General features: G+C 47.6%; 1 protein-coding gene across 2 annotated transcripts in view; it reads left to right on the top strand.

Annotated features, from left to right (window-relative positions):
- Positions 1-23,401: 23,401 nt before the first annotated feature.
- SLC2A1 (solute carrier family 2 member 1) overlaps positions 23,402-26,641 on the top strand; it is a 42,416-nt gene continuing 39,176 nt past the window's right edge. The window contains exon 1 of one of the 2 annotated variants that reach the window (XM_081017166.1): positions 23,402-23,749. In XM_081017166.1, the coding sequence (XP_080873292.1) occupies positions 23,729-23,749 (21 nt within the window). In that variant the 5' untranslated portion in view covers positions 23,402-23,728. The remainder of the gene's footprint in view (positions 23,750-26,641) is intronic. The other variant, XM_081017165.1, reaches the window with a different exon arrangement.

The raw sequence follows: 26,641 nt of genomic DNA, 5'->3' as shown, positions 1-26,641 counted from the left end.
ACTGCAAGTACAATAAACCACGGTCACTTCTCCTAGAAATTATTTGTTGCATACAATGGAATAGCAGGGGGTTCTCAGATAGAATGTGCCAGCTTAAATGTCCAAATCACCTTTGCAATTGACCGCTATTTTCTCTAGTTCTTTTCTCCTGATCTTCTTAGCTGCCAATGCATATAGTGCTACTTTATAAGTTACGAAGTCATCAGTATCACTCAGCAGCCATTTCACCCTTTCCGCCCTGTTCGAGTGTGTTCCATTCGTAAGCAGGGGTTTTATAAATTGGTCTCTTGGTTCTATACAGTCATAGGTAAAGGTAAAGGGGACCCTTGACCATTAGTTCCAGTCGTGGCCGACTCTGGGGTTGCGGCGCTCATCTCCCTTTATTGACCGAGGGAGCCGGTGTACAGCTTCTGGATCATGTGGCCAGCATGACTAAGCCACTTCTGGAGAACCAGAGCAGCGCACGGAAACGCCATTTACCTTTCTGCTGGAGCGGTACCTATTTATCTACTTGCACTTTGACGTACTTTCAAACTGCTAGGTTGGGAGTTGTCATATCTTGTGTTAATGTTGCTTCAGGTTGAACATTTTCAGGTTGTGTCCCATGGCGACCTGGAAGTAACGGAACAGGTTACTTCAGGGTTTTGCCGCTCATGCATGCGCAGACGCTCAGAATGACGTCACGCGCATGCGCAGATGCGGTGAATCGCGATCCGTGCACACGCAGATGCGGGTTGCAATCTGCTCATGATGCGAATGGGGCTCCGGAACGGATCCCGTTCGCATCCAGAGGTACCACTGTATATAGCGGGCATTGCAATAAATAGTGGTACAGGTCCTCTACGTAAGGTTGCCCACACAGACAGAGTCTTTCCATGTACCGTACTATTATTGTGTTGTTGTTATTTATTGTTTGTATGCTGCTTAGTGATTCATTTGAATGAAAAGCGGCACAGAGATACAGTATAATAGATCACTCCTGTGGTCCCTTACAACTCTACAATTCAATGATTATATTACCTGGGAGGCTGCTTGTTTCCCGTGACTGGTTGCGTCCCTCTGCATTGTCTTCTGCTGTTTATGCACAAACACAATACAAGCTGGGTTAGTGACAAGTCACACTTTATTCTTGATGAGGCCTGGGAGCCTGCAAATGGTAGGCATTAACTGTTGATGCCAGGCCACGCCTTTGGGCCAGCTCTCCAGGTGCTGGCTTTTTACACAACAAAGAAGCCACTTCTGGAAACCTAGTGGAAGTTTAGGGCTCATTTCCACGTTAATTGTTTCCAAGGGGGGGGGATACTTTTGCCACCTACTTAACTTGGGAAATCACAGGGAGGTGGGTTGCATTGAGTTGAGGAAATTTGGGGCAGTATTTAGTGCAAATCTCTCCTAATAAACACATTTTTGTCTAAGGTTTTGACTAATGTGCACATTTTTGCAAGTAATTGCTCCTAATCTAATGCATTTTAATATATTATTTTCCCAATATCTTCATTTTTATGCATACTGTAACACGACACATGCATTTTTGTAAACATGGTTCGGTTGGAAAACTGCATTGCAAAATTCAGAAATGATGATGACTAATGTCAAATAATTCTCTGGCCTCTTTTAAAGTTGGAGAACCAGTGTACAAATGAAGCAATCGGCAGAAATCGGCCAATTTTGTTTTGCATGTGACAGTGAGAGAGCAGCAGTGTGAAGGGTTATTGGCAGTGAAAACACAAGTATGTCTTCTCAGAAGTCAGTTGTATTGAATTCAGTGAGGGTTACTGCCAGGTAGCAAGGTTAGGACTGCAGCCCTAGTTCATGCTTAGGGATAGGAGGACCTGTCAATTTCACTAAATTTCTCATTTTTCCAATATTGAATTCAGTTTTTCACATTTTGCAGCAATTTGTGGATTTAAAAAATCCTCATGAAAAACCTTCCCCATTTAGTACAAATTTCTCCTGATAAACACATTTTTGTCTGCAGTTTTGAATAATGTACACATTTTTGCAAAGAATTGCTCTGAATCTAATGCATTTTTATAGATTATTTTCATCAATATCTTCATTTTTATGCACACACAACGTGCATTTTTGGTGACAATATCTCAAGAAGCGGCTGAACCCAAGGCCAAAAAAATGACGAATTCATGCCACGGTCATGTTTCAGTTCTCCAACTCAATTCAAAAAGGGTGTCTAGAATGGAAACCTTGACAAAAATTATCACCCCCACCGAGAAAACCCTTGTGCCAACTTTGAAAGTGATGTCTTGTCAGGTGTCCAAACCCAACTAAAACAGACAGACAAACCAATTCCCCAAATATAGTGTAAATTTGCAGCTGTGCTTGACAATTTTTAAAAAAGATTTTGTATCTGTGCACTGTTTCCCCCCTCCCAGTGTTTTCTCCTTTATATTTTTATGCTGCCGTTCTTATAAATATATGTTTTTTAATTATGTATTATGTATTTTTTTTCTCCTTGCTGTAATTGTATTCATGTAACTGCTTTGGTTTTTTATCTTGAATGAATATTTGCGTATTGATATTACGTATTGATATTTGTGTTCTAGGTTGTGTTCTTTGCTATATACTGCCCTTTGATCTTTTGATGAAGGGAAGTGTATGAATTTAATAAATGAATGAAAATGAATAAATGAAGTTACACATGTCTTTGTTCTTTTTCATCTTCTTCTCCTCCCACCCCAAAGAACATAAGAAGAGCCTGCAGGATCAGGCCAGGGGCCCATCTAGCCCAGCATCCTGTTCTCACAGTGGACAAACAGATGCCCCAATGGGAAGACCGCAGGCAGGATTCGAGCGCAAGAGCACTCTCCCCTCCTGTGGTTTCCAGCAACTGGTATTCAAAAGCATTGCTGCCTCCCAACCCCACAAATACCTTCTGGCGGGAAGGTAAACGACATTTCCGTGCGCTGCTCTGGTTTGCCAGAAGCAGCTTAATCATGCTGGCCACATGACCCAGAAGCTGTACGCCGGCTCCCTCGGCCTATAGAGCGAGATGAGTGCTGCAACCCCAGAGTCATCCACAACTAGACCTAACGGTCAGGGGTCCCTTTTTTAAGTTGTGGGTGAACATATAAGACAACACAGCGATTCTTCAAACAGCTCTTGTTTATTCACAGGCCAGAACAGAACTGAACTGAACTGAAGGGTTCAGCCAACCTGCTTATATAGAGCTCCAGCAAAACGCAACTGTAACAACTTTCTGTAACTATCCAATCACTGAACGTCACTTTCAATCCCTTATTTGCATATGTGGACCTGAGTGAAAACTATCTACAGTATCCCCCTGCTGGCCCAGGGTGAGAACTTCAGTACATAACACCTTTACCTTTTACAAGCTCCCAAACCCAGCAGGTACCTGCAGAATCCCTGACAGGAGCCAGAACAACAGCAATAAGGGGGGGGGGGCGCAGACTGTTTTGCTGACCTCATCCTTTGCACGTTGGAAAGACCGATCTGGCTCTGTCCCCACACGCTGCAAACAGACGCCAACTTGCTCTGGGTCCCGGCGCATCTTGCAGCCAGCCTCCTCTTGAGCGCTGATTCATGTGAGCACACCCAGGTTGCAGGCCCCATCTGAGAGAGTGTGGTCAGGTTTGGCCATGCTCCACGGCCTGCCCGGGCCTGCAATCCTGCCCCAAGCAGTCAAAGGAGAAGCCAGTCGGAGAAGAAAAAAAAGCCTCCTGTTTTCTGGCACACGGTTAGCGTCTCCATCAGCCGGGGCAAAGTTCAGGCATGCTGGTCCTCCAGGCATCCCCCTGCCCTGGTGCCTTCTCTGGAGAGGCTGCGTTGCGGTTTGGGGTGGCACCGCTGGGCTCATATTGGCAATGTTGCTCCATCGTCATCCAGGGACAGCGGGGCGAAGAGAGCTGATTCCGTCAAGGAGAGAGAGAGAAAGTGGGGAAGCAGTTACAGAGAATTTCACAGGAGAGCGGTTCCCAAGGCTGACTCAGCAGAGCGTAGCAAGCCTACGTGATAGAGAGGACAACACTTTTAACGCTTCTCCAAACTGACGATGCTTTTGAGCTGCCCTCAGCAGGAATCAAAAGGGGCACCTCTTGGCAAGGCCTCCTGTGAGGAAGGAATGAAAAGAGGCCCTTCTTGGTTCTTATTTTATTTCATTAATTGATTTTCTATCTCACATTTTTCCCCCTCGAAGGAGCTCAAGGTGGCCTATGTGGTTCTTCTGCCCCTCGGCATTTGATCCCCACAGCAACCCTGTGAGGCAGTGATTGGCCCAAGGTTACGCTGGGTGAGTTTCATGGCCAAGCAGGGATTTGATCCCTGGTCCTAGTCCTAGTGTCTGACACCCAAACCTCTAACCACCACACCAGGCATCCCAACCTGCAGCCCTCCAGATGTATTGGGCTACATCTCCCATGATCCCTAGCTAACAGGACCAGTGGTCAGGGATGAAGGGATGATGGGAATTGTAGTCCAAACATCTGGAGGGCCGAAGGTTGGGGATGACTGTACTACACCATGCTGGAGAGGCCTCCTGTGAGGAAGGCGTCCGTTCCAATGGATGATGATCGTGGTTGAGTTGACTGAACTTATGAAAAAGTCCTGGTAGGATTTACAACAAGAGTAAAACACGAGGCTGTGTATCCAGTGATAGTCCCTACTCAGAGTAGGTCCATTGAAATTAATGAACATGACTAACTTAGGTCCATTAATTTTAGTGGATCTGCTCTAAGTAAAACTTGGGCCACATTCACACCATATATTTAGAACTCTAGCATGCTATTTTAAACAAGCATGGCTTCCCCCAAAGGATTCTGGGAGCTGCAGTTTGCTAAGGGTGAGGAGAACTGTTGAGGAACCCTTATTCTTCTCCCAGAGCTACAATTCTCGCAGTTCCCTGTGAAGAGGGATTGTTAAACTACTCCGGAAATTGTAGCTCTGGGAGGGGGTGGTAGAGGGGTCTCTAGACAACTCTCAGCACCCTGAATGAATTTTAGCTCCCATAATTCTTTGGGGGAAGCCATGCCTGTTTAAAATAGTATCATAGCACTTTAAATGTTTCGTGTGGATGTGTTCTGGGTGAAATGCCCCTCACCCCAATTTCTCTGCCCCCCTCAGTGGGGTGGAGAAGTCTGGGAGACACCATTTGCAGACACTTCCTAGTCTTAAGAACACAGTATTAAAATCTGCTCGCTACATACACACACACACACACACACACACACACACATTCTGGGATCTGGTCCTTGACCCAAAATGTTACGCATCAGGGCTTCCCTCGACCCTGAGGGCACCGAGGATTAACTGGCCAGCTGCAGAGTGCATACCCAGCGCGCCTGCCCATTCTGTCTGCGCCGCTGCCTGTTTTATGAATGGCTTCCCCCAACCATGTTTATTTTACCTTTTCAGAAAAAGATGACCATCACCCTCAGTTATACAAACATGCCTAGAGGCGAGAGGCAGACTTTCTGTCATTCTAAGCTATCCACTGTGTTATTATAGCTCTGGGCCTGAACAGCCAGCCACTCTTCTTGTCTAGGAATGGATTATTTGGAGGGGCAGGAGGCTAAGAATTAAATATGCTTTGCCCACCCCCCTCCCCAGTTTAGCTTATTCCACTGTCAGCATAGGAGCAATCGGTGGCTCGCTTTAAGCTCACATAAGCAGTCAGGTGTGGGTCAAGCGGGAGTGCTTTGGAGGAAACTGCCTACCGTGAATCAGTCAAGTTTATTGTACATAGCCAAAGGCCTTCACAAGCAATAAAATACAAAATATCCAAAGCAATGCATAAGGCTTATGAGGGATGGTTGAGGGAGCTGGGTACGTTTATTTAGCCTGGAGAAGAGAAGACTGAGAGGTGATATGAGAGCCACCTACAAATACCTAAAGGGCCGCCCCGTGGAAGATGGATTAAGGTTGTTTTCCGTTGCTCCAGAGGGCAGAACAAAAGCATTCAAATGACAAGGAAAGAGATTCCAACTCAACTTCAGGAAGAACTTTCTGATGGCAAGAGCTGCTCAGCAGTGGACTGGACTCTCTCAGAAGGACTCTCCTTCAGTGGAGGCTTTGAAGTAGAGGTCCTGGATACTTTAGCTGAGATCCCTGCATTGCAGGAAGTTGGCCTGGATAACCCTTTGGGTCCCTTCCAACTCTAGACACCCAAAGTGGACACTCATGCTAAAGACCCATTTATCCAGCTGGGGAAAACTTGTCCCAACAAAAACATCTCCAGTTGTTTCTGGAAAGGGCAGATCATGGGCACCTGCCGTATCTCGACAGGGATGCTGTTCCACAGAATGTTCCCATGGAAGATGCCCACTTTTAAAACAAAAATGCAGACTGTTGTGGTTAGGAAAGTGAAGGGAAGATGCATTGGTGTGGGATAAACAAATGATGAATGGGAAGGTGAATAAACATACCAGAAGCAAAATAGGACGAGCAACAGACTGGCTCAGAGCCAGCGTGTTGTGTTAAATATGTTGCCTCTATGGCTCAGCAGAATATGATGATGCTGATGCTGATGCTTTTATATCCCACCTTTTTCTCCAAGGAGCTCAAGGTGGCACAGATGGTCCCACCTCTCCTCATTTTATCCCCACAACAACGCTGTGAGGCAGGCTACGCTGAGAGGCAGTAACTGGCCCAAGGTCACCCAGTGAGCTTAATGGCCAATTGGGGATTTGAACCCTGGTTTCCAAGGTCCTAGTCCAACACTCTAACCACTACACTATGCTGCTAGTAATTTATTATTATTATTTTTAACCTTTAGGAAACGCCATTTCAAGGATGGGCGGCACACTGCGTTCTTGAGTCTGCAGCAAAACTAATGTGTGTCATGAAGAATTGTGCCACATATTGGGAAAGTGCATCCGAGCAGAAAAAACTGTTGCCATCTGCAGAAGCCCTTGAGGGAATAGCAGAAATAGGTCAGGCTCATCCACCCTGATTCAGAAGTAATGGGGTGTTCTTTTGCTCCCTGGTAGAAGAATGAACCTCCTGACGATTCTTAACTGAGAGCCCTGTGTGCAAATTCAGTGTGGGTGGACTGGTTAATTCTCGTTCACCTTAATGGGCAAGGATGGCCTAACTGCGTGGAAAGGAAATCTATAGGCCTGCCTCTCCCCACCACCCCATATGCATGAAATAAAATGCAGGAAGCTGTCTTGCACTAAGTCAGACAATGGGTCCCTCTCACCAGGTATGGGGAACAAGTGTTTTTCCAGCTGTTGTTCGACTCCCAACTCCCATCACCCCCAAAAGAGCATGGGGTGATGGGATATCTGGAGGACACCACATCCCCCCACCCTAATCTACAGTGTATTGAGAACTGTAAGATGTTGTGGTTGATCTTGCCTTTTCCTCTTCCCTCCCTTTCCTTTTTCCTCATATGTTATGTCTTTTTTCTTGTTGTTTTTTTTAGATTGGGAGCCAGAGGGCCAGGGCCATCTAAACATTGATTTCCATAAGCTGCTCTGAGAGTCCTTTTTTGGTTCAAAGGCAGGGCATAACTGTTTCAAACAAACAAACAGAGAGACAGACAGACAGACAGACAGATAGCACATATTTTCTAGACAATGACTGGCTGCCCATTTGGGGTTTAAGGCAGGCAGGTCTTTCCTAGCTCCACCTGGAGATACCAGGGGTTGAACCCAAGCCCTTCTGCATGCAAGGCAGGTGCTCTAACCACTTAGCCCATCCTGTCCAGCATCCTGCTCAGAGTGACCAACCAGATGCCCCAATGGGGAGCCCCAAAGAAGGACCCGAGTGCAATGTGTTTCTATAACAACATCAGAAGAGCCTGTGACTCATCTAGTCCGGCATCCTGTCCTCACAGGGACCAAATGCCCCAAACAACCTAGGAATCTGGATAGACTGCCTTGGGACCTGGAGGTTCCATAAGAGCATCAAAACAGCCTTGCTGGATCAGTCCAGTGGTCCATCTAAGTTCAGCATCCTGTTGTCACAGTGGCCAGCCAGTGTCTGCGGAAAACCAGCAAGCAGGACCTGAGCACAAGAGCCTTCTCTCCAATCCTGTGGCTTCCAGCAACTGGTATTCAGAAGCATTGCTGCCTCCAGCCTGCTCAATAAGTAGGCTGTCTGGATGCACCCTCACTTGGCAAGAGGCAGGCAATTCTTTCACCAGTCCCCTAAGTACTGCATCCTTCCATACTTGCCCCAGAAGCAAAGCAGTAATCTAGAAGCTCCTGCTTTTTCCCCCAAGTGAGGGTTGCATGAGAACTGAATACTGATAGCTGAAATTGGCAGCCCCAAACGGATGGCCCCACCTCAGCTTACAAAAAGCACTTAACTGACCAAATGGCTTTTCATTATGTAGTTTAAGAAGCATCCTCTCTGCGGCTATAGATGCATCCCAGCCTCCACTGCCTGTGGGTCTGGCACAGCATCAAATGTCCCATTGCCCGGAGTTTGTTTTGTGCCGGAGAGGCAGGCATTGAAGACAGGAGAGGTTTGGCAGCCCGGCTTCCAGGAGCTTTTGGGTGGAAGGATGCCATTGACAGGCCTAGGGAACAGCGAGATGAGAGTTGGCCGAGAGTCAATGCGAGAGGCGCAGGGAAGAAGGCTGCTGCTGGCAACTTGAGGCAAAGCCGCGGCAAGCGAGGATTTGCATGGGCAGGTTCTGCCCTGGTCTGCATCCAGATTACTATGTGCACTGAAGTATGAGAAATGCATGTTTCTAAGTGTTAAATGCACTGCTGCCTGTGCTCAAACGATGATCACTGTTTGGCTCGTCTGCATGTAAAGGTTCATCTGCAGCAAATGAAGACTTATGAACTGGGTTAGGAAGGCCCTGCGTTCAAATTGCACCTCTTCTGTGAACTCAATAAGACCACAATCCTACAGCAAGGTGAAAACGCGAGCAGCTTTTGAAATACGAGCATCAGTGTTAATTATTAAGATAAATAGGTTAAAATGGGATGTATTGAATCGTATGTGTAAAATACGCAGCATCCAAGGGTATAGCTGTCAACTTTTCCCTTTTTTTAAAGGGAAATTCCCTTATTCCGAATAGGATTCCTCACAAGAAAAGGGAAATGTTGACAGCTATGTCCAAGGGTAAATACTGAAACCATGGATGAGGAGGATGGGAAGTCAATGGATAAAGTAATTTATGGTCTTTTTTTGTTTTGTTGTTTCTTATGTGTGCAACAAATCAATAAATAAGATTTATTTAAAAAAAAGAAGACTGCAATCCTATATACATACCCATGTCCTGGAGTTCATGCCTTAAACTCAGTAGGGTTTACTTCTGGGAAGACACATAGAGGATTGTACTCTAAGTCTGGTTTTATGGCGATTTTAAATAATTTGCTTGACTGCCCATATTATAAACTACATCAAGAATGCTTTGCTCAAACCCAGTTTCTTTATACACACAGGACCCTAAACGTATGAGGAATGTCGGAAGATTCGGGACAGGCAAAAGAAAGGACCTTTTCACTCAGCACGTAGTTAAACTGTGGAACTCACTGCTGCAGGAGGAAGTAAAGTGATGTAAGAGAACTTCAGCAGTGCCAGTGAAGCCCAACCCTCAGTGCTGCAGCCTGGACTCATCCCATTTTAGTTCAGACACCTTCATTGATTGTTATGTCTAAGTCCTATGTCATGCGATTACAGACACGCACCCACACAGAGCAACCCAACTCTTCTGGATGCATTGAGAAATCCAGGAGAAAGTTCACTCAGCTGATTTCCCGGCCGATTTCTGCTAGGCAAAAGTCAGCCTGCCTCTGCTGTGCTGCGGGGGGGGGGGGGGGGTTGGGGAGGTGGCGGCAAGGGACAGTCTGGTCTGATGCAATTCGAGACGGAGGACTCGGCTGCTGCCAGACTCCTTGTCAGGTGGTCAAGGTGTTGAATGGAAGGCCGGGTGTGGGAGGAGGAGGAAGCAGATATCGATGGAGCCGCACTTGGCCAAAGAAGGGCAAATGGCACACACGCCCAACGCCCTGGGACTACACCTGCCGCCTGGCTGGAAAGTCAGGTTCATTCCGTTGCCGCGGGGTGAGATTTCACAAGGCGATGCTGGTGGCAGTGGCTGCTTTTTGCTGTCCCTGGTCTCCTGGCTCATCTTCTGTGCGACTAATGGTGTCTCTGTGTGTGTGTGTGTGTGTTGTGGCCTTTGCAGCCCGATGGACAGATTTTCAAATGAGAGAGCCAAGGGGTATAATGCAGAGGTGCAGAATACACATACCTGATCTGCCTTCTCCTTGAAACCTATTTGGCTGGCTGGAAGGTGTCCTTGAACTGCTATTGCATTTGACTCGCGTTTGTAATAACAATAATAATAATAATTTTGTATTTGTATGCCGCCCCGTCTGGCTGGGTTTCCCCAGACACTGTGGGCGGCTTCCGACACTCATAAAAGTAGTAATAAAACACCAAACATTAATAGTAACAATCTGATCCAATATAAAAAGTCACAATAACTTTAAAATAAGCAGATTCTAACAAATAGTATGAACCCCACAACAGCCCTGTGAGGTAGGTGAGGCTGAGGGTGAGTGACTGTGAGCTTCCTGGCTGAGAGGGAATTTGAACTCTGGCCTGCTATGTCCTAGTCCAGCACTCTACCCACTACACCACACTGGCTCTCTTGTTGATGATGCTTCTTGTTTGTTGGCATGGATGGAGAGATCCGTGTTCGTGTGTGTAGAGCCCTTTGTCTGCTGTGCCGAAGTTAAGAGGGACATCCATTGCCCCACCCTGTAGGGGTTTCCATGGGGGGAGCTCCCCCCCCCCATGAATCCTAAATATATGTATTTGTTTTAATGCACACAGGCACATCCAGCTAGTCAAAAGAGAGGATTGAGCGCTTGTTCTGATCTAACAATGCTGCTTTTGCAAATGTTACAAGATCTAGAAATCCTAGAAAAAGAATAATAATTGTATTTGCAGACCCAGCAAGTGTGCCGGAAAAACCGGGATATCCCGTGTGTCCCCCACCCCCAAGAGTATGGCAGCCATTTCATGGCATGCTATTGTCCCAAAGAAAGTCCTTTTTTGCGGCCAGCGATCTCACGTGGCGCTCCAAAACACGCGTTTCTGGGTGCTGCGAGAGCATGGTCTCGAAAAAGCACATCTTCTGGGCTCCGTGATCTCATGCAGGTCATGTGACTCACATGGAAGCACAGCCAGGAAGACACGCATCCTAGTTTTGAGGCTCAACGTGTTGGAGGGTATTATTTGGACTCAGTGCACACCCTTTGGCCTGATCCATTAGGACACTTCTGATGTTCTGATGCAAAGTTCTGTGCCAGGGAAAGCCAGCCAACAACTTAATTTGCCTAGAGGCACATTTTTTGCATGTGCGCAGAACCCTTAGCACTGTAAGATGCGGCCATACTGTGCATAGACATTGGTTCTTCCTAACAGATGACAGGAGGATTGTGGGCCAGGTCCACATACAACACCCTGGCCCCAGAAAATCTTGTTGGGCACCTCAAAGCCCAGACCAAGCCCAGATCAGCATGAGCTAAAACTTTATTTACGTCTCTGAAAGCTAAACTGCATGAGGAGAGGAAGAACCATGTATGCCACCTTCAGCTCATTGGATAAAAAATGTGGGATGCAAATGCAGTAACTAAATAAGCAAACCTCCCTTGGCAGAGGTAGTCTACCACTGACCTGATACCAAGTATAAACTGAGAAGAGCACCCACCCAACTTGCTCTTCCAGGATGGAAACGGACTCCCTCCAAAGGTGGTGGATTCTCCTTCCGTGGAGGTTTTTAAGTAGTGGCTGACTGGCCCTCTGTCATGCATGCTTTAGTTGAGATTCTTGCATTGCAGGGGGTTGGACTAGAAGACCCTTAGGGTCCCTTCCAACTTTACAATTCTGTTATTCTATTATCTGTACATATAAATCAGCTTATACAGATTTATGTCATCATGGGTTAGTGCCTTTTAAGCTGCCAGCAATAATGCCCTCTGCATGGACTTCTGCCTCTGGATTTGTTCTCTTTAACCTGAACTTGGGCCGGACAGTCCTTCAACCAAGGACACCCTTCAAACAGGAGCCTGTATTATTGAAAGCCCTTCAGAGAGAGGACTGTTGCCTATAAAGACAGACACGTGGTCACTCCGTCGCCCAGCAGTTGGGGAAAAGCACGAGTTGTGGGTGCAGTAGTGACCTTCCAAAGGATCTCGGCTCACTTCAAAAAATGCTTTTTTAAAAGCAAGTTCTCTTGCTGTTATTATGTCTGCAAAGATACACTTGGCAGTGTTTGTACAGGTGACACAAGCAGGCAGGCATCAGTATAAAGGTGAGGCAAGTGAAACAAGAGATGAGTAACTGCATAGATTGCCTTTGAAGTCGGAAAACCAGATTGCTGCTGTCAAGTGCAGGAGTGAAGCAATCGGGAGAAATCAGCTGATCTGGTTTTGTGCGTCACAGTGAGGGAGCAGCTGTATGCAGGGGTTATTAACATTGGAAACAGAACTATGTCTATTCAGAAATAAGTCCTGTAGAATTCAACAAGCCTTATTCCCAGGTATGTGGGGTTAGGACTTCAGCCTTAGTTCCTGGCTTGTGGGGGGTGGAAGGATTGATCCATTTCCATCCTCCCTGTTCCTCATTTTTTCCAATTCTCTGCATTTTGCAGCAATTCGCAGTTCTGATTTTTTTTTTAAAAAAAAAACCTTATGAAAATTCACCAGCATTTAGTGAAAATTTCTCCTTATATGCACATTAGTTTTGACAAATGCACAGTACACATTTCTGTAAGCGATTTTTTCTAAAACAATGCCTTTTTGTGCATTATTTTCACCAACGCCTTTGTTTTTAGGCACACTTTTACATAATATATGCATTGTCGGTAAGCGTTGTTTGGCCGAAGAACTGCATTGCAAAATTTGGCTATGTGCTAATTCTGAAGGGTGTCTGTTCTTCGGTTCTCACATTGTTTAGGAAAGCACAAAATTGATGGATTTGCTTTAAAATACGAGCTGAATTAGATTTCGCCATCTCTAGCACTGGTCAAGAGCATTAACTGGGACCTAGAGAATTTTGAAGGATAGCTGTGCTTCAGTTCACATATTGTTCTAGAAATCGGATGGGTTCATCTGCAAATGCCTACTGAATCAAATTTGTCCTCCATTCCTAGTAAATACGCACACCAGAAGGTTATGCTTATCTTTCTCCGGGTGCTTAGGCAGCTGAGAAGGGGGCCTTTCCAGTTTGTTGTACCCCTTGCCTGGGAGGCCCAGCAGTTCCCAGATTTGAGGAGTTTTAGGCGACCTGTTTTTTGAACATCTTGATTTGTTTGCTGGGACATCAGACAATGTTGGCTGTTTAATGAGAATTCAGCTTGCCTGGCGCTGCACTGAAGCAAGCATTAGCCCACATGTTCCCGGGCATTGCATTCCTTACTGCAAAAAGTGTTAACTTTCATGGTTGCACAAGACCTCCCCATCAACTATAAATGTGCAAACTGAATTTTCCTGTATGCAATTAAATATCACAGCAGTTGGAAGAACCCAGTGAGTGCTTCCTTTTATCAAAGGTATTTTGTATTGTTGTGTGCATCCCAATCTGCAAGTGGCAAGAGATTCCAGGCATGCCAGAATTTACCTGTGGAGACTGTGGTGTCTTTAGGATATATGGTTTTATTTACACCTGTCTATAGGATTGAAGAGGAGCTCACAGCATTAACACCCCAGGAGGTTTTGCTTCCCTATTAGATTTCCAGGGAGGCAGGAAGCCACACCTTTGGGCTAGCGCAGAGCAAGACAAGTCTCTGTGTCTCCGGCTTCCAGCACCAGCCAAAAACTTTATCATGCAGCCTTCCTTGGTCTTTGTGCTCCATCCTAGGATGATATGGTCAGGTGAGGTGGGAATAGGCCTATTCATTTGTCTCCATGGCAACTTGTAAGTGGTGGTACTTAACTTAACTGGCAGGCAAAGGCCATTACCTTAACAAAGGAACTAGTTTAGCAGGTTTCTTCTTATACATTCTACCCTCACAGATACAGGATCATAGGCTCTAAGAAGTCATAGAGACACTCCCCCTCAAAAATAACCTGCTTACCTGTTTTTAATCTTTTCAGCTTGGAAGCAACTTTTCCTCCTGTCCCAGCTAAAGTTTAGATACCACTTTGCTGTTTTTACAGGAAAAGCCAGATGCAAACGAGGGAAATTTGCAGGTGGAAGGCATTTGTATAATTTGCATCTTTCCTTGGCGGAGGTTTTGAATGCAGAGCTTGAGTTTGTTTTTAGGCAGGACCTGATGGGCATTAAAAGTCATCTCTGCTCCATGTACAGACAGAAGAAGCAGATAAAAACGGCATAGGGTACCCTGAGAGAAGCAGGGGAGGAGGAAGGGGGTGCGGTGGGGGTGGACTGCCCCAAGTGTCTTCGCTGAGGGGGGTGACATTTGGCAGTTGCGGGCGGGCGGTGCGCCAAATGTCCACCATCGGCGCCTCACTCCGCCCCTGGCTGCAGGGTGCGTGCGCCACTCCATGCACCTGAGCTGCTATCCTGCACCTGGGAGGGCACCCTCCATGCCCCACCCCCCTCGGGAGCGCGCCCGCCCTTGGCAGCACGGGCATATGCTCTGCTACTGGAGAGAAGGGTCCCTGCTCCTCCACATGCAGCTGCTGGGTGACCTTGGGCCAGTCACACTTCTTTGAAGTCTCTCAGCCTCACTCACCTCACAGAGTGTTTGTTGTGAGGGAGGAAGGGAAAGAAGAATGTTAGCTGCTTAGGGTAGTGATAAAGCGGGATATCAAATCCAAATTATTCTTCTTCTTCTTCTTCTTCTTCTTCTTCTTCTTCTTCTTCTTCTTCTTCTTCTTCCCTTGTTACTAAGCACTGCACGGCAGGGAGAAAGCAGACAGAGAAAAGTTTTTCTCCGTCTCTCAGAACACTGGGTGCTTCCAGACAATTTATGAAAAAGGAACTACTTCCCAGCACCTTTTCACCCAGTTGGAGGACCCTTTGGATCCCTTCCAACTCTACAATCCTATGATTTTGCTCCAAGCTGCAGCTCTGTTTCCAGACTTCTGAGGTCCATGTTAACTTTCTGCATCCAGGTGAGCAAGTCTCCCCATCTCATCTTCTTGGATCTCATGGGATAAGAAGTCTAAGGAGCACTTTTCATTCTCCCCATACTGCGCCTTGTGTCTGGGGCTTTCGAGTCCGGAGGGTTCTTGCTAAACCTCCATCCCACCCCCTGAGTGAGCCTCTGGCCCTGTCTGAAAGGAAACTGCTACATCCTTTGCAAGTCTAAGCCTCTCTAGTCCTCCCCCCACCCCGGCAGACAGCCTCACAAAGGCTTTCCTCAAAAGGCAATGGATTTGAGATTTCCTGGAAAGGTTTAGAGCCTCACTTTGCATTATCGCTGGGGGGGGGGGGAGTGCTTCACTCCAGACTCGCCTTCTGGGGCACACATGCCCCACAGACAGAATCGTGCACCACGGCACGCACCCTCTGTGTGCGACAGCCTCCCCCTCCTCCTTCACCCCCAGCTCTCACACGCCCCTTTCTGCTTGCGTTGATGAGCTGCAGCAAAGGCCACTGTGGACTTAGAGGCTTGTTTGATCTCAGTGCATGCTTTTTAAGCCATTTGAAGAGAGTTGTTGCAATTTCACTGTCTTGTATTGCTCTCTCTGTCTTGGGTCAGGCCCTGCTTGGGGTCCTGGTCCAGTTCTGGGCTGATAAGAAGCAGAGGGGGCAGAAAGCTGCTACAAATTATTCGGGTCCAGTAGGGCCCTGACTGTCTTGGATATGTTGTTGTTGTTATTATTAAATTTATATACCGCCCTTCATCATAAGATCTCAGGGTGGTTCACAGAATAAAATACAAGATAGATATAAGATAATTCACACACACACATTCAATCATAGGTGCCACCTCCCTGGGGCCCTGGGTGCCCAAGCACCCACAAAATTCCCCGTAAAGGGGCTGGGCACTCACAAATTTCAGTGCCAGGTCCATGTACGCTGCATGGCACCCACAGCTCCAGGCACCCATGGTTGCAGGGCCAAACTGACACTCCTGCATTCAATGCAGGGGTCAACAAACTTTTTCCGCACAGGGCTGATCCACTGTCCCTCAGACCTTGTGGGGGGCCGGACTATATTTTTTTGGGGGGAAATCCCCGCATGACTCTCCCCTCCCCTCTCCACAGCACCGGACGAGCCCCAGTGGCTGCTTACCTGTGCCTTGCAAGCAGCAGGGGTTGGCAGTGGCGGCGGAGGGACAATGAGTGGCGCAAAAGGGCTGGCTCCAGAGAGGGGCTGCTTAAAATGGCGCTCAGCCAATTGTGGCTCAACAAAGTCCAGCCACCTTCCTCCTCTAGGCAGGGTGGGGAGAAGCCAGGAGGATGGAGGGAGCAGGCGCCGCCATGATGTGGGGGGGGGGGGAGAAATGGCGCAGCCCAAACAATCAGAATCCCCATGCCGATCCACATGGTGATTCCTGGACCGTCTGCGGGCCAGATCCAGAAGGCAATTGGGCCGGATCCAGCCCCCGGGCCTTAGTTTGCCGACCCATGATTCAATGCATGCACAGCTCTGAATAACTGCTTGCAGACTTGACTGACTGTCTACAAACTTTCTCACCTGCACATTGACAGTAAGACAACGCAGACAACTCTAGTTATGCGCAGCCGCATTTGTCGGTTTTCATAACTGAACACCAGGTGGATACAATAGGTAAAACTTTTCCGACCATCTCCCTGCTTTGCTTTGCTTTGCTACTGCTCCCTCAAAGGGAAACGGAATACGCCGGCCCATTCCTGTAGGACGCTGGATCCGCCCACCACTGTTTTGCTGTGAAAATTACCATCATTGGGTGCTGATAGCCAATGTTAATTTCACACTCAGACTAGACCTGTTGAAATCAATGGCGTGACCCACTCCCCTCCATTGATTTCAGTGGGCCTTCTCTGGGACTTAGAATGATAGCACCCAATATTTTTAAACAAATAAATCAGCACATGAAAACCATATGCTAATACAATGGTACCTCAGGTTACAGACGCTTCAGGTTAGAGACGCTTCAGGTTACAGACTCCGCTAACCCAGAAATAGTACCTCAGGAACGAATTAAGTTCTTAACCCGAGGTACCACTGTACACACCCTCTTTTTTGGTGATACGTTAAGTCAGAGGCTTTCAACCTTTCTGAGTCCACAGCTCCCTTGACCAACTACATTCTTTCTGCCGCACATCAGTGGCACTCAGGAGCCCAGTTATGTCTCCCCTTGCCTGCAGAGCTGGCAGCCTCTTGCCCTTTTTCGAACACTCTTCCTTGTGCAGTGTTCCCTCAGCCTCCTCTCCTCTCCCCTCTCTTTGGGAGTCCTCTGGGCAGCCACAGCTGCCACCCCTGGTCTCTGAGCTACACCCCCCCCAACCACAAAGAGAGGTCCCTCCTCACACTGCCCAACAGCGACCTCGGAAGAGGTTGCCCACAGCCTTAGGGGCCCAACGGAGACTGGCCAAAGGTGAACGTGAGGCCAGTACCTTAATGTGGGGGTCACCAGTGGCTGGGCCTGCATGGCGAAAAGGCTCCCCTTTAGCACTGGGCATTCGTCTCCCAGTCAGGCATTGCACACAGCAAGCACAAGAAAGGCCAGCCTGCCCAGCCTCCCACTTTTCTGTCCATTCCCAACAGCAAGGGCTGGTGGACTGCCTGACTGGGCTCCCTCCGTCACCCACTTGCTTGCGTAGTCCGGGGTCACAGTTCCTGGAAAGCAGCACCCCCTGCCCACCCCCAGAGGCACCATTCACTTGGGGAGCTTGCAACCAGGGCTGCTGCACCAAACAGCCATGCAAGCCTTTGGGAGGCAGAGATGAGGGACAGCATCTGAGGAAGGGAGGGAAGGAAAGAGGGACAGAAGCCAGTGTTGCCCATGGCACCCCTGACCATCATTCAAGGCACGCCAGGGTGCCACAGCACACTGCTTGAAAACCACTGCATTAAGTGATCATCCTGATGGAGTGTGAAGCCTTTCTGCACTTCATTTTTAGTTTGCTCCTGCTGTGTCTGATTTTTTATTTTTTATTTAGAATTGCTGAATTATTTGCCATTCATGGAATTCAGTTGCTTTTAATTAACATTGCTAACCGAGACTAAAAATTGTTAGCTGAGATATATTTGCAAGTACAGTGGTACCTCGGGTTACAGACACTTCAGGTTACAGACTCCGCTAACCCAGAAATAGTACCTTGAGTTAAGAACATTGCTTCAGGATGAGAACAGAAATCGTGCTCCGGCGGCGCGGCGGCAGCAGGAGACCCCATTAGCTAAAGTGGTGCTGCAGGTTAAGAACAGTTTCAGGTTAAGAATGGACCTCCAGAACAAATTAAGTTCTTAACCCGAGGTACCACTGTAACAGAAACGCATGCCAAACCTGCACTGTGGTCTGTTGCATCATGTGAAAACTCAAATGTAACACGGAATTGGACAGTTAGGGAAAGGGCAAGGAAACAGAATAAACTGCCCTGTGAATGCCACCGGGGATCGCATCTCCCAGTGTCACTGTCTGGCTTGGCCCTGAGGGTGTTTAACCAAAAGCTTCATGGGAAATGTGGGAATCCTAGAATTGTGGAGTTGGAAGGGACCCCGAGGGTCCTCTAGTCTAACCCCCTGCAATGCAGAAATCGGAGCTAAAGTATATTTGACAGATGGCCATCCAATCTCTGTTTTAAAACCTTCAGTGAATGCTGAACTAGATGGGCCATTGGCTTGGTCCAGCAAGCTCGTCTTATGTTATTGTGGAAACCATAGGAGGGGAGAGTGCTCTTGCCCTCCAGTCTTGCTTGGGGATTTCCCAAAGGCATCTGGTTGGCCACTGGGCGAAGAGGATGCTGGAGTCGATGGGCTCCCTTTGGCATGATCCCGATGGGATCCCTTTGGCATGAATGAAAATCTCCTATGATATTTGATCAGTGGTTCAGAATACTCTGCAGCAGCTGCAGGGTGTTAAATAGCAGGACGTCATGACATGCATGGGTGCTCTTGTGTTCATGCACGTCCACATGTGCGCTAGATACATCCGTTCCCCACCTCAGAGATTTAGTTCCTAGGAAAGAGGAAGAGAGCTTAACCCTAGAAGGGGGGGTGGCATGACATGCCTCTCACACACATGTATGCACGGCATTCCATGAGACAGCAAACCAAGACTGTGATTTGCTAGCAAATGGGACAAAAAAACCAGAAGATGCTTTCTGGTAGATCAGGACAGGTGGAGCGGTGCCGTTTCCACCCTAATGATCTCTGTAGGGGAGTTATCCTTGGTTCATATGTCAAATGAAAACCTTTCCCACACAACGTTAGTTACAACTGGCAGGATCTGCAAAGGAATGTTGCAACGTCATGGAGTGCTCCTTTGTAGGGTTCTGGCTGGCTGGCCAGCCAGCCCGCCAGCCATGCCCTTTTCATGAATACTCCATTCCATTCACCTTCCTCAGTGATTTTTCCATCACCATCCCCTTCCAGCAACAGTCAACCAGTGATCATTAGGTTTTTTGGAGTTTTAATCCCAATGTTTCTGTGCACTTCTTCCCACTGAGGTGCACCCCACCCCCTCCACACATACAAAGCTGCAGGCAGCTATACCCCCCCCCCCATTTGTGCACAGGTGGCATTTGAAGAAATAGGCCTATTAATAGAATATGTGATTGCTGGTGATTCATTTCTGTCCCTCCCTCTTCTGATAAACTCCACAGAAGACAGGCGGCACACATGCTTGCAATGCATGCAGGAAACCTTGATTCAGGGCAAGGGGGTACCTTACATTCACTTAGAATCACGCGTCCATGCCAAACTGACCCCCTCTGCACCTCTGCCACGACTGTGCGTGTGTGAACTTTGCTCCAGAAATCAAGGCCATGTCATGTTTGCTGAAGCTCACCAGACAAACACAAGCATAAGCACACGGTGTGAGCAGTTGCAAAATCTTGTCTCTTATTGCTGATTCCTCTCTTGACATTGAATGACTTTCTAACCATCCTGTGCATCTGATCAGGGCCGATACTCATCAGGTAAACCCTAATTTGGTCAAAGGGTTTGTTTTAAAATAAGGAGCTATGACTGGCTGCAACTCCCAGGTTTGACTTCATGTCCTGTGTGAGCTGACCTGATATGATTATGATTACTACTATTATTTTTACACACACCCTTCCCCCTCCCCAGGGAAACAATTTAAATATGGAACTTTGAAAACCATTTAAAAAACTTACAATTGAGAACAAAACGTAATCACAAAAAACACCTCATAAAAAGAAGAGTCGCATCTAATTTAAAAAGTAGCCATGGTTCATACAATCAGCTATATCTAGATTTCCAATCTTTTTCCATTAGGAATCCTCAAGGCCATTTTCTAAAAAGAGGTTTTATTTCGCCATGTCATGGGATGCATCTTAGAGGATGCATTTGGATTTGCAAATTTATTCATTTATATATTTGTTTTCCTTCTTCCTTCCTCCCCCCACCCACTCCCTTCTCATTTGTTATGATGCTAGAACCTCTGAGACCCCGAATCATGGGATGCACTGAGATATTCTAAGCAAACCTACTTGCTATGTTTAAGGACAGCAAGCAAGCCCCACTGTGTTTTGTTCTTTCGCGTGCAGCCCAGAGGCCGCCACAATGGGAGGAGGCAGGAGCCGCCACGCCAGGCGTGGATAAACTTTGCATATCATCCCTGGACAGCTCTGGAGGCTCTGAGAGTCCTGCCAAGGAAGCTGAAAAACGAGTTGAACGTCTTAATGTCATCAGACACTTGATGTTAGGGAAAAAAGGCCTTCCTGGCTCAAGACAAGGCGGTTGGTTGGTTGCAATATGAGCAAGATAGTAAAAAGCTGCTGCTGCAAGGGTTGGGGGCATTTGGACAAAGGAGGGCCCCCCCGGCATCTCCATTGGCTCCCAAAATAAGGTTACCAGACATCCCTGTTTCCCTGATTTACAAATCAGTCTTCATACAAAATCCATTGAAGTTGAAAAGCGTCCCCGGATTCATTGAAAAAAAATCTGGTAACCTTATCCCAGAACTTTATCCAGCCTGCAACCCTTAATGGCCTGCTTTGCACCTTCTGCTTTTGCCTGTCTGGAAATGTGTCCTTGAACTCCGATACGGCTTCTTGCTTGCCCAGGTGGAAGACAGGGAGGGGTGTGTGAGTTTGCATAGAAACTCTCCTAGGAACAAAGGTAAGATTGATGTTCATGGCCCCACCCACTTTTTTGCCTCTGGCCCCGCCCACTGCTATCATACAGCCCTCAGAAGGGAATGTGGCCCTCAGGATACAAAGGGTTTTTTCCACACCCCTGTCATATATGGACAGGGAAAGTCTACACTAGTCCTCAGTAGTTACAGGAAGCCATGCTTTATTGAGCCCGTTTGCCCAAGCTGTGCCAGCTGACACCCCTGAATTATTATTTTTGTTAGTAATTCTGCAGCATGCAATTCTTCTGCCATAAAAACATAAGAAGACCCTGCTGGATCAGGCCCAAGACCCATCTAGTCCAGCATCCTCTTCTCACAGTGGCCTACCAGATGCCCCAAAGGGAAACCAGCAAGCAGGATTCGAGCACAAGAACCTTCTCCCCTCTTGTGGCTTCCAGCAACTGGTATTCATTTCCTCCCAAAGTAGCCCACTGCAGCAATTGACAAGGAATTAGACCCATGGTTCCCAATTAGGGGTCTGTGGACCCCTGGGGTTCTAAGGCCCCATCCCTTGCCTCCCCCTCAACTAAGTTTTTTGTCATTTTTGCATTATAATATCACAATTTTTAGGGTCTTTTTTTAAAAAAAGTATACCTAAAAGCCTTTGCTTATTAGGGACACCCCACATTTTATTCCAAAAATTGCTTTGCAGAGATAACTACTGTAGAGTTTTCAAAATTTTCAAAAGTAGGGGGTCCGTGGTTTAGCTTTTGAAAAAGAGGGTCCTGAGTAATTAAGCTAATTGGGAACCACTGAATTAGACAATAAAAGCATATTTAAAACAACTCCATGAGATACAGCAGGCAGGGATGAACTAACAAAGAAAGTTCATGCAGGATCAGATTGTAACTCTAGAATTCTCTCCCACCCACCAGCAACATTCCTGAGTATCATCATCATCATCAATATTTATATACTATTTACTACGCAAAATCCCTCTCTGCTTTTATACCTTGAGGGCATAAGGGGTTAGACCCACCCATGGTCCAAGAGGTCCACGGCATCTTTAATTATAGTTGCTTCTTTCATTTCTTATGTTTATTGTACTGTTTGTATGTACAATATAATATGCATAGGCATATAGCTGTCAACCTTCCCTTTTTTTGTGGGAAATTGCCTTATTCCCATTGCTTCCCGCTGCTATCCCGTAGACTGTTTCCAGGACAGGTGAGGCTGCTGATCCCTTATTTTCAAATATGAAAGTTGACAGCTATGCATAGGCAAGGCTGCATCAAGTCCTACTCAGAGTAGACCAGTTGGTATGAATGTGCTATTAATTTCAGTTGTTCTACTCTGGGTAGGACTAGCATTGGATACAGTCTGTATTTTCATGCAATCTTGAACTTGGCAACATAATTTTATAAAAACAGAAAAGAAACTTGGCTTGCTGAACCTGTGAGAGATAGAAAGATACAGTATATGCTAAAATGTGCATTAAGCAACTAACAAAAACAGTTTCTTTAAATAATATTAATGTCCCATCTTCTCTCCAGACACTCATTAAAAAGCAATTGAACACTTTAATTAGAATTAAAACTATATACAGTATGTATAGAAGATCGATTAAATATATCTTTATTTTTGAGAATACAACTGTAAAAAAAGATCAATAGAATCCCGGAGTGGCAGTTTTAAAAGACCAAATAAACACGATAGGCTTTTTTTTAAAAAAAGAACGAAACAAACAAACAAACAAACAAACAAACGGTAAATAACGTGCACCATAGTAAATATCAAGCGTTATGTAAGCGGCAGACAAATGCGAAGGCGCAACGCTTAATAATTCCACTGCTTATATAACGCTCAATATTTCTGAAAGAAAACAAAATCCTCTACGCGGCACAAGGTCTGAAAATAACTGGACCGTTTAAAGCGAAACTCTGCCTAAAACCAGTAAAGCAACAACGTCATGTCGACGATGTTCTCTCTTAGGCGCGCATGTGGGATTTTTAATTAAAGTAAAAATGTGCTTTAAAAAAAAATAATGTGCTTTTAAAATAAGCGTTTTCCTTAAAATGTGCTTTCTTCTCTCCTTGCCCCTCGCCTCGCCTGCTCTGCGCGGGCCAGAGGAGCCTCCGGAGCGCGCGCCCCCGCCGCTTTCCTTTGCGTCCGGCTCCCTCGCCATCTCTGCCTTGCAGTTTCTCACGCAGGACGCGGGAGGCGCCCCCCCGCCCCATCTCGGCTCCGCTTCCTCGGGAAGCGGCCCCACACACCCCCGACACACCTCCCGGCCGGGCCGGCCAATCCGCGGCGGGCCTGCGTGACACACACGCCGTCACTTAAGCAGCTTCCACGCGCCGGGCCGGGACAAGGAGAAGGAGGCGAGGCACGACGCGCGGCCACTTTGGAGAGCCGCACCACGGACGGGAGCTTGGCGGGGACGACGACGCCGAGAGCGAGCGAGCGAAGGAGCGTGCAGCCAGCCAGCCAACCCCGCTAGCCAGCCAGCCAGCCAGCCAGGCTTGGAAGTAGCCAGCCCCGAGGAGCCCAGAAGCAGCAGCGGCGCGGCGGAGCTCGACGGGCACTTGGAGAGACGGAGCGCACGACGAGGGCGCACGGCGCAGCGCCATGGAGTCCGGCGGCGGCAAGGTGAGCGCGCGGTGCCTCTCCAACTCTCTCCCTCTTTTTCTTTCCCCGGGTCTCTGCCCGGGAATCCCTCCCGCGTCACGGATCCCCCGATCCCCCCCGATCCCCGCGCCTTCCTGGCGTCCAAGCAGGCGATCGGGGGCGGGGGGCTTCCATAGCGAGCGGGCGCGCGCGCCGGACCGCTAGACCCCTCCGGAGAAAGCCGGTTGGCAGCGGCTCCCCCGTGTGGCTGAAGCCGGCAAGGCCCTCCCGCGACGGGGGAGGGAGCGCGCTGCAATGCCGTGCCGTGCCTACTACTGCTCCCCGCCCCCACCAGGCTGTCCCGCCACCGCTCGGGCTCCTCTCCCCCGCCCCCGTTGCCTCCCGTTGCATCATGTCGCTTTCCAAATGGTTGGCCGTGGGGCAACCCATAATACTCTCAAGCAAGTCGGGGAAGGGCTGAAGTTCAAAATAACTGTTCCCTACCCTCCAAAAAATCAGCAACGAACCACTGATGGAGAAAAAGTGTTACTTCCGTTAAAAGGCTCCTGGGAGGGTGTCCTTTGTCTCCTGTGTTCCGGCTGCTTTGATATTTAAATCGACTTTCCTTTGGTTTTAGAGGGACTGGGTTTTTTTTGGGGGGGGGGGAATCTCTACACTGGAAACCAAAGGGGTCCACTCTCTTCCCCACTCCCCCCCCCCACGGAATTTGTTTGAGTTTTGAGGGTGATGGCTTGAATGGCAGCGTTCATGTCCCGCCTCTGTTTCCGATTCAAACAATGGTTGTAAATGGGGTTTTGGTTTCAGGGCCTTATGCTTAAATGGGATGGGGGGGAACACATCAGGATGAAGGTGGTGAAATAAGGAAACATAAATAAAGGCAGCCTTCTTAACGTTGGACAAAAATGCAGGAAAGTCCAACTTCGCCTTTTCCTCCTTTGCTGCCCCGATTTGATTGGGTGGTGAGGCAAAGTGGAAATTTTTGGTTTGGAGCTTGTGTGTGTGTGTGTGTGTGTGTGTGTGTGTGTGTTAGCCCGCTCTTAGCTTGAGGGGCTCCCACCTCCCCAGAGAATAATTTGTTCCACCTTTTGCCTCTACTTCAGCGTCTAAATTTTCCTCTACTGAATGGAAATTTTGTGTTTGGATGCAAAACTCTTGGCAACACACTGAACAGGTTTATTGATGTGCAGTAGATCTATATTTTTCTGAAACTGAAAGAGAAAAGAATGAAAAGAAATTGGGGAAACACCTGTTTCATTTATGAGGACTTCTTAAAGCTAGCCTGATGTTTGGCAACTTTACGCCTGTCAATATTCTGTGACTGGTTTATACATTAGTGGAGCACAATTCGCAAAGTTTTGTGTGCTTGTGTTCCTTATTAAACAGGGTTCAAGTGCCTTTTTGGGGCTGCAGAAGGTGTTCCAAAAACCCCTGAGTCTGGGACAGCCCACTATGATTGTAACAGTCAGCTGGAAATTTGTCAGAAAATCTGCAGCCTCTGTAACAGGGAGAAATGGCAACTTTTGTTGATGATGCCGTGATTGAGAAGCTGGAATATTTGACTGTGTGCATCAGTTTCCGCTTTATTCCCTAATTTACAATTTTTTTTACAAAAAAAAGCATTCCATCCTTCAAGGTCACCAAGCGAGTGTATGTTATTTTGGGGTTATTTTATTTTACAACAACCCTGCAATTGGCTGGGCTCAAGTTACGCAGAGGACATGGTGTGTTGGTTAAATTGTTAGGCCAGGACAGGAGAGATGCTGGTTCAAATCATGCTCTGCTGGGAAGCTCATGGGTGATGTTGTAACCCTTGCTTTATTTTGACCATTACCTGCCTTGCCAGGGCTGTTGTGAGCATAAAACAGAAGATACAATAAATGAACCCACGATGTTTCCTGTCCAGTCTTCTAGCCTCTGTCCCAGTCTTTGCCAGGCTGCAAAATATCCAGAGGGCAGCAGGTTGGCAAAGCTTAGACTTCATCATGTTGGCTATCTGAGCTGTTGGACAGTGATATTTGCAAAAAAGAGAAGCATCCACCATTGACTTGTAATGCAAGCCCACAAACTCAGGGTGCTTGGATTGAGTTGTGTGCGGCTCTGCACAGGCAAAATCCAGAACTAGCAGTGTGTGAGCATTTGCAAACCAGTTCTGGTGCTCAGTCTTACGTGTGTCTATTTGAAATTGCAATGCTGCTGGGTTCAGTGGGACTACCCAGAAAGTGTACACTACGAGGTTGCAGCTTAAGGCTCAGAAGATGCATTGTACTTAGTTGCTGTATAAAGGCAGGTGAAATGGAGGAGAGCTGATTTTCCCAGCCAGAGGGCCTCTGAGCTCAGGTACCAGAAATAAGACAGGGTAAAGGTAAAGGGACCCCTGACCATTAGGTCCAGCAGTGACTGACTCTGGGGTTGCGGCGCTCATCTCGCTTTATTGGCCGAGGGAGCCGGCATACAGCTTCCAGGTCATGTGGCCAGCATGACCAAGCCGCTTCTGGCGAACCAGAGCAGCGCACGGAAACGCAGTTTACCTTCCCGCCAGAGTGGTACCTATTTATCTACTTGCACTTTGACGTGCTTTCAAACTGCTAGGTGGGCAGGAGCTGGGACCGAGCAATGGGAGCTCACCCCGTCGCGGGGATTCAAACCACCAACCTTCTGATCGGCAAGTCCTAGGCTCTGTGGTTTAACCCACAGCGCCACCCGCGTTGCTGTATAAAGGCAGGTGAAATGGAGGAGAGCTGATTTTCCCAGCCAGAGGGGCTCTGAGCTCAGGTACCAGAAATAAGACAGGGTAGGGTAGGGGAAATAGTCTAGTGCAGCCTTTCTCAACCTTAGGACCCCAGATGTTGTTGGACAACGACTCCCATCATTCCTAGTTAGCAAGATGATGGGAGTTGTAGTCCAACAACATCT

Source organism: Podarcis pityusensis (genome assembly GCF_964106645.2).
Source record: "Podarcis pityusensis genome assembly, chromosome: 8".
NCBI lineage: Eukaryota > Metazoa > Chordata > Lepidosauria > Squamata > Lacertidae > Podarcis > Podarcis pityusensis.
This window is presented reverse-complemented; position numbering and strand designations above follow the sequence as displayed.